Consider the following 15338-nt stretch of genomic DNA (forward strand, 5'->3'; position numbering starts at 1 on the left):
AATTGTACATCCTTTTTTTAAGGCGTGTGGGCCTTTATATGCCTATAGATGTGGACATGTGCATTACACAACAGGAATCTGCTCCGACGTCAGCCCCACGTTTCAAGTCATCAACTCTTTCGCCCCTGTTCAAGGTACAGATTTTATGCAATGTTCTTGCATGTTTGGAAAAGCATAAACAGTGAATGAGACCTGTGTATACACAGGAGCATACCAAAAAGCTTGAGGTATTTTCTTGGCTTCCAGCATTACCAAGTTAGGTAATTGTTTGCTTTGCCAGTATATAACCAAGCCTCACTGCTATGTCTGGAATTGATATTAGTTAGAACAACCTTTACAGAGTCGTGTTTACACTTCACTGCTGAAACTGCTGCCTTGCTGTTACTCGAAGCATGAGTGTCTTTGAGAAAACTTCAAATCAGATATGTGCAGAATGAGAAATGTTACATAAAATTCATTTGAAGAAAATACCCAGACATATGCCTCGTACATCATTAAGTAAAATCAGTAGAGATGGGCTTTATTTGCTAAAAATCCCAACACATTACTTTTCTAAATCTCTTTTTTTTTAAATTATAAAAGGAATGTATCTACTTTGTAAAATGTCAGCGATGTTTTAAAAATTAGCCTCTTTCAGGCATGAAACACTCCATACGTATTTTAAAAGGTAGATTCCAACTTTGCACGATTGACTCCTTTCATTGCAGAATGCGGCACTCAGCTGGACATAGTCATAGTACTGGATGGTTCCAACAGTATTTATCCCTGGGAAAGCGTTACGCATTTCTTAAATGACCTGATTGAAAGGATGGATATTGGTCCTAAACAGACACAGGTACGTGGCTCTGAGTTTTCATTTTGTTGTTACAATGATACAAAAACACAAGGTTTAAGAAAACAAGAATTTCTTAAAATTAATACCATGAAAACAAAGGATAAGTATTATAATCTATATCCCTATTTTTATGCCTGTTAAAAGTAGATATTACTTGGGCATTGTTACTTTTCCAAACACAGAATAATATGAAACCTGCCATTTTCAGCACTCTGAGAAAATATCCCTTATCAATCCCTTTAAATTAATGCTTTAGTTGATTTTTAATTTCAAAATAAGTGCAACAATGTCGAGAGAAAGGTTTCAAACTCTGTAGAGATCACCTGCTATTCTAAGGAGCTCATCACATTTTAACTTTCTCATATAAAAATAACTGACCACAAGGTAATACATAAAGTCTGCTTTCTTCAGATAAATTATTTCCTTCCTTAATGAAAAACAAATGTTCCATGCTCCAGTTGCAGAAGAAGCCAAGAGTTGTGTTTTTTTCTTTGTATCTTTTCCTAAATATGTTTTCTTATCGCCACATAATAAAAAGACATTTCTCATACAGCGCTCTCATTTTGGATACTCATTTGCATTTAGTTATTTCAATGTTTATTCAACTTTTATGGTCACATGGCTTAAAATCTTGAGCAGATATAATGTGTAATTGGCAAGTAAGATACTGAAGTGAACAGTAGCCAGAAAGCAAGTGTTAAAATTATAATCAGACTCACAGGCTATTGTAAGCTTCAACAACTGCAGGAGAGCGTAGGGGGCTTCAGGACATGGTGGGGGCAATCCAGTATTCTTCCCTTTTCCTCCTGAGAACCCTGCCATAGAGAAATGTTTGAGGTGTTGAAAAAGCTGTCTCACTTCATAAGTGTTTATATCATACCAAACATATTACACACATCATATATACATATATATATATGTACTTCAGACCATCCATAGATCATGGAATCAAAGCATGTTTATTTTGATGTAAAAATGTAAATCCATGCAGTTTTTTTTCATATTTACTCACTCTCTATAAATGTTTTAAAGATCACTCACATGCATAGTGCACAGACACAGGGAAAGCACATGGAAAGTGCAAACAAAATGTAAGTTTGTTTTGGTGTAAAAATGTTCGAAATTCATGCATATGAGGGGTCTTCAAAAGTTGATGGAAAATTATTAAAAGTTTATGTTTTTTTAATGTATTGCCCCTGAATAAATTTATGTTTTAGTTTCATCTGCTCCAAAGTTTTTGAAGTACTATGATTCATGGTTTTGTCCCATCCCTGCCCGCTATCACCAAAGGATAAGCAGTTGAAGATTTCAAATTAGAACTCAATCCTCTTATCAAAGCGACATGTCCTATTTCATAAGATAAATTTATTTTTATTTGAAAGGCTGATTTTAGAGAGAGATTTTTCATCTATCTGCTGATTCACTCCCAAATGGCTGCCAACAGCCAGACCAGTGCTGAACCAATCAGGAGCCAGGCGCTTCCTTAGGTGCAGGGGACCAAGGACTTGTGCCATCCCCTGATGCTTTCTTAGGCCCTAAGCAGAGATCTGGATCAGAATTATAGCATCCAGGGTGGACACCTGCACTCAGATAGGATGCTGGCACCATAGGCAGAGGATTAGCAGGCTCTGACACTGCACTAGCCCTCAAATGTCATGCTTTTTTTTTTTTTAAAGATTTATGTTTATTATAATTTTTTTATTGGAAAGGCGGATATACAGAGAGGAGAGACAGAGAGGAAGGTTTTCCGTCCGATGATTCACTCCCCAAGTGAGCGCAACGGCCGATGCTATGCCGATCCAGAGCCAGGAGCCTCCTCTGGGTCTCCCACGCGGGTGCAGGGTCCCAGAGCTTTGGGCCGTCCTCGACTGCTTTCCCGGGCCACAGGCAGGGAGCTGGAAGGGAAGCAGGGCTGCCGGGATTAGAACAGGCGCCCATATAGGATCCTGGGCGTGCACAGCAAGGCCTTTAACCACTTGCGCCACCACGCCGGGCCCCAAATATCATGATTTTATGATCTAAGACTGAGTGAGTCTCTGCATAGAGCAGTTTGAAGGTTAAGGTTATTTTTACTGGATAATAGAGGACTTCTCAAAATCAGTATAAAGTCACTTTTTAAGATAGACTGTTAAAGATTGCAGAGTGTAACTGCTCCTGTATGCAACTGTTCACCTGCAGTTGACCTTCTCAACTGTGCGCTGAAGGTTGAGAGGAAATAGTCTTTGTTTCCCTGCCGCACCGGAGGTATGCAGCAGCCTGCATCCCCAAAGAACACCCCAGAAACTCGACTTATTCTTTCTTGTGGCACGTCTTCTGCATGGACTCTTTTTGTCGTTTATAGAATCATGAAGCTAAACCCCCAAGGAATCTGAAAGATCATTGAGCCCCAAAACTCAACTGAGGAAGGGCTATAGCAGGCTATGTGATTTGTTGCAGGTCACATTATTTGTTTTTTTTTAATGTTTTAATTTTATTATTTTATGATGTAGTTCCATAGTCTGTGGGATTTTCTTGCCCTCCTCCCCAAACCCCATCTCCAATACTTATTTCCTCCACATTATTACAGCAGTATAGTCCTTCTCAAAGGACTAATAGTCCTAAGTCCGTCATTCTGCTATCCCAGCCTTGGAGGTATGGACAATGGCAGAGAGTCCAGCATCCTATTGTCAAGATACAATCAACAGTTTTGTTGGGAGTCCATCTTTTGTTTAGAAACAGAGATGGTTACCTTCTTTGTTGATGATAGATCAGAATACGCACCTCCCCAATTGCATTGCGGTTCCAAGGCTCTGCTTCTGGGGAAGTTTCAGAGCTGAGCCAATTCCCTAACAGTCCTAAGAGCAGGTCTTTATCTTTTTTTCAATCATGTTGATTGTTTTTCCAGGAAGCCCGGTGGCTAAACCATGGCAGGCTTCTGTGTGTTACACTCTGTCTTCCTTCACACAACTGGAATGAAAGTGCTTGCTCACTGCTGTGCTCTCTCATTGCTTCCCCATGCTGTGCTCTCCGTTCTTCAACCTGCTTTGTTCATTTCATTTTACCTTTTTATCTGATCTGTTCTTTCCAAAAACCAATAACACTCTTAAAACAACTGTAAACATCTCATTTTTAAAAAAGATTTATTTATTTTTATTGGAAAGGCAGATATACAGAGAGGAGGAGAGACAGTGAGAAAGATCTTCTGTCCGACGATTCACTCCCCAAGTGAGCGCAACGGCCCATGCTATGCCGATCCAAAGCCAGGAACCAGGAACCTCCTCCAGGTCTCCCACACAGGTGCAGGGTCCAAGGTTTTAGACCATCCTCCACTGCTTTCCCAGGCCACAAGCAGGGAGCTGAATTAGAACTGGCGCCCATATGGGATCCCTGCATGAGCTAGGCAAGGCATTTAGCCATTAGGCTACTGAGTCAGACCCCATTTATGGAGTTTTAAATTAACACATTTAAACTCGGTTTGAAGTTTGACCTTCTTTCACAGAATTCAGAAAAGAAACTCATTCATAGAAAATGTGAAAAGTCATTTCCTTTTGAAAGTAATGTGTACTGAAAAATATGCTTATCTTTCATGTGGTCAGACAGTAATTCTTTTCAAAAACATACAACTTGTTTGTTTTGACAACCATTTTCTTTCCTGATTGGTTGCTAACATGATTTAAGTAAGTTTGGGTTTTTGTGTTTCTTTACTTTTGACCTAAGATTGGATGAATTAGCTTTTAAAATTTTCCCTCTCCTTACTATCCTCTTGACTTCTATTTTTGAAAGGCGCAAATGTAAAAATGCACCTTAAGGGAGATTATGGTGAAGTTGCCAGATGGGAAGCTAAGAGGTGGGGAAGAACTCCTTGACATGTCAGCTATGTCGAAGGTCTGAAAGCGTGAAGGATGAAGTTGACAAGTGTTCTCACGAGGCTCTTCCCCTGTAACGATCTCTCTGAGAATGGGATCGTGCAGTGATCTGAGCAGAAGTCGCCTGGAGTTGGGGTACAGAGCTGCCCAGCGCCTGACTGCTGCCTGAATTGTGTAAAGGGTCTGATAGCAATGTCTAGCTGCTGACAGGCAAGTCAGGACAGGGGCAGCTGCACTGGGATTCGCCTGTACTCCCAGAATTTGTTAGAATGAAAAATGAGTGTTTCCCACGGACCAGCATAGGTCACTCAAAGCCCTCAGCCAACATGAGGTCATGTCGCTCATCTCCTGGAAATGAGCGGATGCTTCTGCAGAAAAAAAGCAGAACCTGTCTGTAGTTCCTGGGACCTGAGGTAGTGAAATGAATTCCCTCTTGGGCAAGGATGGAGGTGAAGGGCTCAGCGAAGGGAGTTCGCCAAAGAACCCACAGGAAACAGGATGAAAGCGCCTGGTAGGATCTTATTCATGTTAGGATAGTACCAGGCCGGTCAGAATTTTTATGCTCCTTATTTATTTGCTCTATCTTGCCCCCCGGAGAGGTCATGAATGAGTTAACAGTCTTAGGGGAAATAAGTAAACAAAGAGAAAACTACTCATGTTCCTTTCTTAGCACAAGTTTCTTGCCTCCTTTAAGCTTTTTTTTTTTTCATTTGTTTTATTGGAAAGGCATATAGACAGAGAGGCTGAAAGAAAGAGAGGAAGATCTTCGGTCCATGGATTCGCTCCCTAAACAGCCACAATGTCTGGAGCTGAGCCAATCTGAAGCTGGGAGCCTGGAGCCTCTTCCAGGTCTCCCAAGTGGCTGTAGGGTCCCAAGGCTTTGGGCCATCCTCAGCTGCGCTCCCAGGCCACAAGCAGGGAGCTGGATGGGAAGCAGGGCTACTGAGATTAGAATTGATACACCAGGTGCTTTCAAGACGAGGGCGTTGGCTGCTAGGCTATTGCGCTGGGCCCTGATTCTTAGTTTTGAGATGCCAGTTGAAAGAAAAGTCCTGTGTTCTAATTTAAAATGAAGAACATGAGATTAACTGTATTTGCAGGATGAGAAAAGATCAAATTATAATTCCACGTGGTCCTGTCTAAAATAAAATCCAAAGAGAAAACATCAAACTCGCTGTATTGATTATAGTTAGACACTTGGCAAAATAGAGTGATCTTAATGCTTATACTCTGCATAGACTTGTTTGCAAGCAATGACAGGCAACTACAAAATATAGAAACCTTTGTTGAAGGAATTTTCATCTCCAAAAGAAGTTGGGGTGCAAAACGAGGAAGGAAAATAGAGAGGAGAAGAGCAAAGGAGGGACAAAGAAGGGGAAAGAGGAGGGAGGGCTGGAGGGGAGGAGGCCGGGAGCACAGAGGTGCCCGTGAATGTCTCTGTGGTAGTGTACATTAGGGAAGTCCAACACGGAGCATGAAAGCAGCCACTCCAAGCTGTTGCTCACGTTTCTGTGTGGCCATATTATGACTTTTGCAAACATAGTCAAGAAATGTTGGCCAAACGTTTCTTTTTTTTTTTTTTTTAATTTTAACCCAAGATGGAGTAAGGCCATAAAATTGTCTTTTTTTTAAAAAAAAAAAACACCTATAAAAACAAACCTGAACCACTCTGAGCTTGCTATAAAAGATATTATGATATAAACATGATGGAGCTCTTATTGATCCTCAATACCTAAACGTAACATCGTTCTTAATAATAAATGAGAATGATATAAATATGTCAAATATGAATGCATTACCCTAAATAAAACTAGCAAATTGTGAGACTTGATATAAAAGTGAAATATACTAATGGAACAATGTCTTGATTGTTCATGTCCAAAGTGTAGCGTAGCATTAAACCAAGAAAAATGAAAGAGGAGAATTAATTAAATTTTAGGAATATTATTTATCTTTCTTTTTACTGCACATTTTACAGCCATTTCCCTGAGAGTTTTAAATGTGGGGCCTCGTTCCTTGTTTTTAGGTCTGAAAAGAAGCCTGACCTAGCCTGGCAGCCATGCCCTTGTCACCAGCCAGGCCCTAGTTTCTGAAAGTGCTGAATCTTCTCATCTGTCTCCCGGCCTTCATTCTCCCGCACCTCCACCCATCACACACCTGACTAGTCATTCCAGAGTCAAGTTGAGATCCTTTGCTTGGATAAAAATCTCCTCTAGCTGCCTGTTAACTACATTCCAAGTTCTCCAAGGAACAAAAGGGCTTTGAGTACCTGACCCCAATCGTTCCTGGCACCCCCTTCTACACCTCCTTCCCATCCAGCTTCTTGCCCTTCAGCCACTCCTCAGCCCTGCCCTGTCCTGTCCTGGGCTGCCCCGCACAAAAATGTGCTCTGCTCACGTTGTGCTCTCAGCCTTTGTATGCCCTTCTGTATTCCTGGTCCTACTTACTAGGAGAACTTCTTAGCTTAGTTCCAGCATCACTTTCTCTGCTTGTCTATGGTTGTCCAGCACACCCTTGGCCTTCCTCTCCTGCTTCCCTTAACATTTGCTCACCCTCATTTGTTGCTCTGATTCCTCAGTAGAATGACTGCTTTGTAGATTGTTTCTCCTGGTAGACTGTGAATTCCATGCAGACGGGACTGGATTTTCCTTCTTGTATTCATGAGATGTATTCTACAGTGTATGGATAGTCAGACACATAAAAGAGTTATTCACGTTGGGGAAAATGGACTTCCTGGAAGTTTTCGTTTCTACTGGATTAAAAAATTGTGATTGTCTTGACTTCTTTCTCTCACTCTGCTTCTTGAAGTCCGATTGATCCACTGAAGTAGAACACACTTGCTTGAGGAGACTCCCTGGACTCCTGCCCTTTGCCTTGTGCTCCTGGCTGCCTTTGCAGGTGTGTTCTCATCTAGCCCCATTCATCCCTCTCCACATTCAGGGAGTCAACTTTCCATTAACTTTTCCTGTCGCTGCATTTTTGAGCCAAGGCCATTTTCATATTCCATCAAGCAAGAGGCCAACTAATGACACATTTTGAGAATCTGTATCTAGTGTCTGTTTGGGTTTATTTATATTTTTGAGGTCTCATTTCCTTAGGAAACAATCATGCCCCTGAATGAATCATTCCCATTTATGTCCCTCTTCTTAGGCTAAAAGGTTAAGCCCAGACTCAGCTCACCCAGCTTCAGATGGTTTGTGTTAAGTAGGTCAGTTTGCAACCTGTGTTATCATCCTATTCATGTCCCCCACTTAATCATGTCAGAAGTGCATTGTAGAGCATGACTTTTGTATCATAGTTTAGTGAAAGGAACTATGTACTGGCCAGACAAACGTCTGAGCTCTTTTCATTGCAAGCAGTTGTGCAACATGGAAAAATATCATTGTTTTATGTTATCATTATTCCTTAAATAGGTTCTTGATTTGACCCTGTTATGCATTGAATGAAAGATCAGAAGCTCAGTGAATAGAAGGGATTACAATTTAGGTGTTGTTATTCTATATCTGAAATAACAATGGAAGTTCATAGTGTAATTCTAAATGAATAAATAATTACATTCATTCCTAACTTTTTGACTCACTGTACATAATAACTGTTTTAAACACATCTGTTCTTAAACTCTTGACATTTAAGACATTCATTAATGTGATTTTCAGTTTTATGAAAGAATAAGCAGAAAAACTTTTCTCTCTATGATTTCTGACACCGCTGTATATTATCTCCTTTACTTTTCTTCCTCTATATTTTCTGCTCCAAAAAGGACTTGTATCACTTGATAATCAATTTAAACCAACAGATATTTCTGAGGCATTTGGTTAATAAAGTGCTGTCAAGGGGTCAAGGACAAAACAAAAAAGGTAGGAAAATTTTACTCTAGGTCCCCAAAATCTTAGAACTTAGACATGACACAGGGGTGGGCATTTGGTCTGCGGTTTAAGGTGCTAGTGGCTCATTATTAGAACTCCTACATTCCATCCTTGCTTCCAACTCTTGCTAGCATACACCATGGGAAACACCAGTGATGGCTCCAGCAGCAGTGTCCCTGGTGCTGGTGTGGGAGATCTGGCTTGAATTCAAGGAAGATGCATATTATGGAAAACTTTTGCATGAATTTGTTGAAAACAAAATTGAAATTCATCTTTTGTGAACTTTTTGAAGTCCCCTCCTGCTCCCAATACATGTTATGTTTACATGAGTCTGTGTCATCTGCCTTGAATTATAATCTCAGCTGGATTGCAACTTCAGTGAAACTTCATCTCACCAATTGTCAGAATAGCAGTATAAGTATTTATTTTGTGCGCTGACACTTTTGCTATAATGAAAGGAAGCCAATGGTCCCAGCTTCTGTGAAAGTCTCTGTCAGGTTCTCACCCAACATTAGCCTGGGACCTGCACTAAACATCATTTCCCTGAGATTTGAATTTCCATTGCCCCCTCATCTCGTTTCCCACACTCCTTTGTATCTCTTTTTCTGCTTATCGTTCTCTCGCTGCTATCTAAGCTTTCCACTTGCTCATGTGAAATGGTGTTGTCATCCAGTAAGAATGTACGAGAGTCAGTGGTGTGCAAAGCCAAACAGTAGTGAGGGATAAGAGAATACTTAGCCACGACATAGCCCATGCCCTTTACCCTGCACCCTTCTTTCCCATGTACAGCGTTGCTGGGGAGATAAATTGTCCAAAACAGTTGAGAAGAATGTGGGTACTCATGGGCATGTTTGCTTCAGAGTTCCCAGAAGAAGATGATGATGGGATGCTGGCAAATAGGTGGGGAAAGGTTCATAAAGTGTAACTTGCATCATGAAGAATGGGCAGGACTTTGCTTATTTGGAGGAACAAGGCAGAGAATTCAGTAGGGCTAAAGTTCATACTAGGAAGTCCTAAAGATGAGAATGAATAGAGAAATAAAACGCTACTGAAAGTCAGGGAGAGAAAAAAATGGATTTTAACGAACAGATTTTAACTGACAGTCTGAAGTTCCATTTTTTTTTAAATTGGAATAAAGGTTATTTTAAAGTATATTTGAAAGTCATTGATACAGGCAATGGAGAGGACCAGGAGACTTTTTGCACAGGGAAGATGTGATGAAATCAAAATACTTGTTAATGTGATGATAAAATGTAGAAAGATTTGAGCACAGTGGAATCCTATAGAGGGAGATCAGCAGTGTGGAGACAATCCATTGTTACAGCCTACGATCAAGGCCATGACTCTTCATCAAGGCTCAGGTAGGGATGGAGGAAAGTACTGGATCATTCCCTCAGGCTCTGCTCCCCAGCAGAAAAGTCCAGTAGAAAGGTTTAAAAAATAGTGACTTACTAATGAATCATTCCCCCACCCCCAGATATTAGGGAGAGATTTAGGGAAGAACTCGACTAGCAACAGAGTACCAGGAAAGCATGATTTCCAGTCAGGTCCAGTCCTTGCCCTGGAGTGGAAGGGGAGCTCCACCTGGAGCCCCAAGATTGATTTCTGAGTCCCTGCACTAGGGGATTGCCTGTGGAGTGGGACAAGGGTCGGAAAGGAGAAAACCACTCCCTTCTGGGATATAAGCCACTCGCGAACCCAGTGATGGTCAGCTGAAAAGAGTCTCAGGCGGAGTCATTCAGAGAAAAATGTAAGGAATGTATGAGGCTTGTGTGTTACAATTTGCAGAGTGACTTTGCAGATGGGAGATGCTTGAGCCTGGCGCCATGACCTAGCGGCTAAAGCGCTGGCATCCCCGGTTCTAATCCTGGCAGCTCCACTTCCCATCCAGCTCCCTGCTTGTGGCCTAGGAAAACAGTGAAGGATGGTCCAAAACCTTGGACCCTGCACCTGTGTGGGAGTCCTGGTGGAGGTTCCTGGTTCCTGGCTTTGGATCGGCATAGCATGGGCCGTTGTGCTCACTTGGGGAGTGAATCGTTGGACAGAAGATCTTTCTCACTGTCTCTCCTCCTCTCTGTATGACTTTGCAGTAAAAACTTTTAAAAAGGGAAATGCTTGTTTAAGAGAAAAAGAGAGACACTAACCCTAAACATTGATCTGTGACTTAGTGCGGTTTTGAATTTTGTTAGTATTTATCATGTTTAGATAATTTGTTCGTATAATCTAATGGTATGAGGTAGGTTCTATAAGATGTGGAAAATATGTTTTTCATGTAAAATATAAATGTATATGTAGCACAAAGCAGCCCTATTTAGTTGACATGCCTTCCACCTCTTTTCATTCACACTTATCCCCATGTTTAAGTGACATATTCTCTTACTCCCAAGAAAGTTGCACCTTATGACAAGAATTTAGTTGAATCCAATAAATAAGGGTGTGCTTTATTTGTTTAAAAATAAAGTAAGACTATTGAGCAGTGCTCAGATGTGTAATTGCTCATAATTTTGAAAGGAAGCCAGTCTGTGACTTTTGTCAGTATTATAGATGCATAGACAGATGAGATGATCGGACTTAACCAGAGTTGGAAGTTAGTCAAGTAAGTTAATGGGAATGAAAAAGGTTAAAGTAGTTAGATCCTTGCTAGTAAATGACTATGGTGATTGGTCAGTGGAACCCATGATTCCAAAAAATGTCAATCAACCAATCAACCAGTAGTAGAATTGATGAGCTAATTGGAGGATTCTATGTAATCAAATTGGTAAATAAGTTGAGGTTTAGGGACAGAGAGAAAGCTTGAAATGGTACAGCTCTTCTAAGGTCACATCCACAGTGTCATATAGAGGTCATCAAGGGCTGAGCTGGAAGTTACAGAGCAGGTGAGGGCAAAGAAATGAGAGGCCAGGGTTCTCAGCAGATGATGCGAGTAAGATGGAAAAGTTTTCAGCTGTTTTACCTCTTGCTTATTCAAATAAGAGCAAAAGGAAATAAAAACAAACTCTGCAAGATGTCCTGAATGGATGAGCAACTAACTTCTAAAGCAGTGTTTATTCACCTTGGTACAAGAATTAGGTACAATGATTAGCTAAGTAACAGTGGCATTTCATTTTTATTTTCTGCACATTTACATACACAAAGATAATGTGAAGCCTATGTGGTTCTCTTAATCAGTACTCAGTTTTTCCCAAGACTACTTGTCAGAAGCCATTGACTTACTGGAGGAAATAATTTAAAATCTATCAAAAGCTAATAAAAATGCCCATCACGTTTTACAAGTCAAGTCTTTAATATTTTGTTGTGTCATTAGTTAGTTGTATCCTACCTTTTTTCCCAAAGGAATTTTTAGTCGTCTGTGTTCTATATGTAAAACTATATGGTCTTGGGACAGATGGTAAGAGATATTGAATGAAAGATATAGTCACAGAACAATGGAGCTTAACTCAGTATGGACTGAGCCAAGTGCATGTGCATTCAATTCATGGCGTATGCATTTTCTTACACTTGCATAAATTCTGTATTTGTTGTTTATTTATCTTGACTTACCAGCTTCAAGAGCGAAGTAATTTATTGTAGCTATACAATCAGAACAACATTTATTTGTTCTAGATGTATTTATAAACCTGTGATCTCTCCATTTGTGCATTTACTTTATCATAGCTGTGCTCTATCTAACTAACTAACCAAACTCAATGGTTCCTCATGAAATGACAGCAACACTTAGCAAATGATAGCAGAGCAAGCTATGGGGAGAGTTTAGGGTGATACATTTTTATTGAGAGAAATTAGGAAGGCTTACTCAGCCCTGCAGTAAGGGATACATGTTTCACACTAGACCTATAGGAAGTGACTGAGTTTTAAACTTTCTTTTCCTCATTTATGAAATGCAATAACAATTTGTTACAATTGAGTGAACTAGAGAAGAAAGAGAAATACTGAAATACAGGATAGTATCGTTATTTAGGTCTACCAGAGTCATTTAGTAGAAATCTTTTTGAATAAATAAGTCAATCATTTGAGAAGTTTAATATCCATTTAATATTTAGTTCTTTGGGGATGTTAATATCTACTGAACGGCTATGTTCACTGTATCAAAATAAAAGGGTTTCGGTGTTGCTGGCTTTTTAATCTGAAAGCTAAAGTGCATTGGATCGACATGTTTAGCAAATGGAAATGGAAGAGGGAATTTTGACAACTGAGTTACTCACAGTGACTTGGCATTTCAGGTGGGAATTGTGCAGTATGGAGAAGATGTAACCCATGAATTCAACCTCAACAAGTATTCATCAACGGAAGATGTCCTTGTTGCAGCAAAGAAAATAGTCCAGAGAGGTGGCCGCCAGACAATGACAGCCCTTGGAATAGACACAGCAAGGTATGTGGGTAAAAAATAAACCAAAAGAAATGACGGGACAAAATAACAGCTTACCATTTAGCTCTTTGGGGTAGTCAGTTGAGTTTACTTTAGCAAAACATAAAGTTTTTTTTTAATTAGATATATAAGATTAGCTAATTATGATTTTCTATGCTCACCCCGGTTTCCTATCTTTTCCTGTTATTTAATTGGTGGAGAATTTAAAAAATCCTTTTGTATGTTACATCATGTTTATAGGCATTAATACTTGTTCATAGTTAATGTTTATCCATTTATTTGTTATTTTCAGTTTCTAAGATTCCAACCAAAAAGAGCTGAATCAGTTAACTCGTTTCTGCATTGTCTTATGTTCATGCATCTTCAGTACTTGCTGTGGAATTATTGAAGTACTCAGATAAGAGTTCTAAGAGACAAATTAAATATCATCCTATATGACATCATTTTTCATGCAAAGATTCAAAGAAATGGAAAAGGGTTTATTGCTTATAAGACTTTCTCTTTTTTATCCCTTTACTTTCTCTAAATTTCGTCCAGTTTATATCCCTTCCTTTTTCCATTCTGCAGTTTTTAGTGGCAAATGCATAAACCACCCTGTGGTTGAATTTCATTTAATAAGATTCTACCAAGCTCACTCTTTGTACACATGTAGAATTTTATTTCCTGTATTTTCTGTGATTTTTTTTCAGTCCTTATCTCTTACTGTTTCTCCCCTCAGTTACCCTGAAAGTGCACAAGTTTCTGAACAAAAATGAAATAATTTCCAAAGCACAGAGAAACTTTGTAGAAGTATGACAAAGGGTAGCTTCTCTCCTGTCAAGTGTGTGCAACCTCTGGACTCTCACTTGACTTCGAAGAACTAATAACCTGGGCTCTTGCTTCACCTGCCTGAGAAAATTCATGTTTTAAGAATGTGAAAATAGTTGATATGGATGCTCCTAAAGAATGGGTTGAATATTTTCAAATTTGACATCTCATGTTCAGGTTTTTGGCTTACAAACGCTAGAAACCCATGTGATTTGGGCTATATGGGGCCTCAGGCAAAAATAACCGCACACACAGGGTCATTTTACCTTGACCTGTTCCTGGGTCACCCATTTGCATGCACAAAGCGTGTATATGTTTACATAGATTGAATGTGTACCCTCAATAATTAACAAAATGTGACCACACATTCAAAGCAAATCAAAGTATTCCGTGAAGGCCTGGAGTCTGTAAGTGCATTTTCCTCAGGCAGCTGCCGAAGAATGAATATTCATGTCTGAAAACACCAACTGAAGAAATATTCTGAGCGGTCTGGCTCTTGCATAAACACCGCTCTGGCTGCCGTGTCCCTGTATGGGTTTTGCCTCCATGTTTCACAGAGAATCTAGCTAAGGGACACAGCATTGTTTGCATTTTGAATTTACACAGAAGGTTCATAATGCTATCACAGAACAAAACATTTTTCTCACACATTTGTTCCTTATGTTAAGTATATTTTAAATCGCTTCTGTTCCTTCAGGCATGCCAACTTACAAACAATGTTACAAATATTTCAACATTATTTACCTCCATTTTCAGCTCAAAAGTTCCTGTATTTTCTCCCTAGCCCAAATCTTAATTCTTGCTGTTAAGCATAAGGCCAAGATTCATTCTCCCAAAGGCTGGGGGCAGGGGATCCTTCCCAGGCTGTTTTCTTTTTCAGTAGCATGCAGGGTGGTCAACACTTAATTCCCAGGAAGGATACCAGAAACTGGTATTTTGGGGTCAAGAACAATTTGCTAAGAAGTATATTTGAAGCAGAAAGGATATACTTGGGAGTTCTGCCAGTGGCTACTTTTCCATTATATAAAGCCAGCCTGGCTTCAGAGCAAACAGATTTTCTTTAAGAAAGGCCTTTTAATCATCTCCTTCAGCTGGTGTTCATTTAGTCATTGGTTCCATTATGACCTTGATCTTTACGAGAATTTAGGAAGCTTTGGTGGGTGATCCTCTTCGGAATTATAAATGCAAAAGCACTGAATTTCATGCAGCATCATTTCCAAACATTTTTAAAAGACCAGCCTTTACCATCTGTTTTTGACCTTTGTGCAAAGCAGTAGAGGATGGCTCAAGTCCTTGAGAGCCTGCATCCATGTGGGAGACCCAGAAGAAGCTCCCGGCTCCTAGCAAAGGATCAGTTCAGGTCTCACCATTTGGGGATTGAACCAGTGAATAAAAGATCTTCTCGCTCTGTCTCTCTTTCTCTCTCTCTATAAAATCTACCTTTTAAATAAAAATAAATAAATCTTTTTTTAAGGAGTAAATAAAAATACAAAACAAAACAAAATAATGACTGTGCCATGATCTGGAGTAAATCAGAAACTATTTCTTTTTTGAGATTAGTTTTTCTTTTTTGAGATTAGTTTTTTTGAGATTAGTTTTTTATTGTAAATATATATATA

At 39.7% G+C, this 15338-nt stretch overlaps 1 protein-coding gene across 1 annotated transcript in view; it reads left to right on the forward strand.

Annotated features, from left to right (window-relative positions):
- Window positions 1-15338, forward strand: part of ITGA1 (integrin subunit alpha 1) — a 137017-nt gene that overhangs the window by 69250 nt on the left and 52429 nt on the right. Inside the window, exons 5-7 of the mRNA XM_040977525.1 lie at window positions 23-134; window positions 708-835; window positions 12767-12915. Of these exons, the coding sequence (XP_040833459.1) occupies window positions 23-134; window positions 708-835; window positions 12767-12915 (389 nt within the window). The remainder of the gene's footprint in view (window positions 1-22; window positions 135-707; window positions 836-12766; window positions 12916-15338) is intronic.

This window comes from Ochotona curzoniae, unplaced genomic scaffold (assembly GCF_017591425.1).
Source record: "Ochotona curzoniae isolate NIBS_2020 unplaced genomic scaffold, NIBS_Ocur_1.0 contig_2754, whole genome shotgun sequence".
Classification (NCBI taxonomy): Eukaryota; Metazoa; Chordata; class Mammalia; order Lagomorpha; family Ochotonidae; genus Ochotona; species Ochotona curzoniae.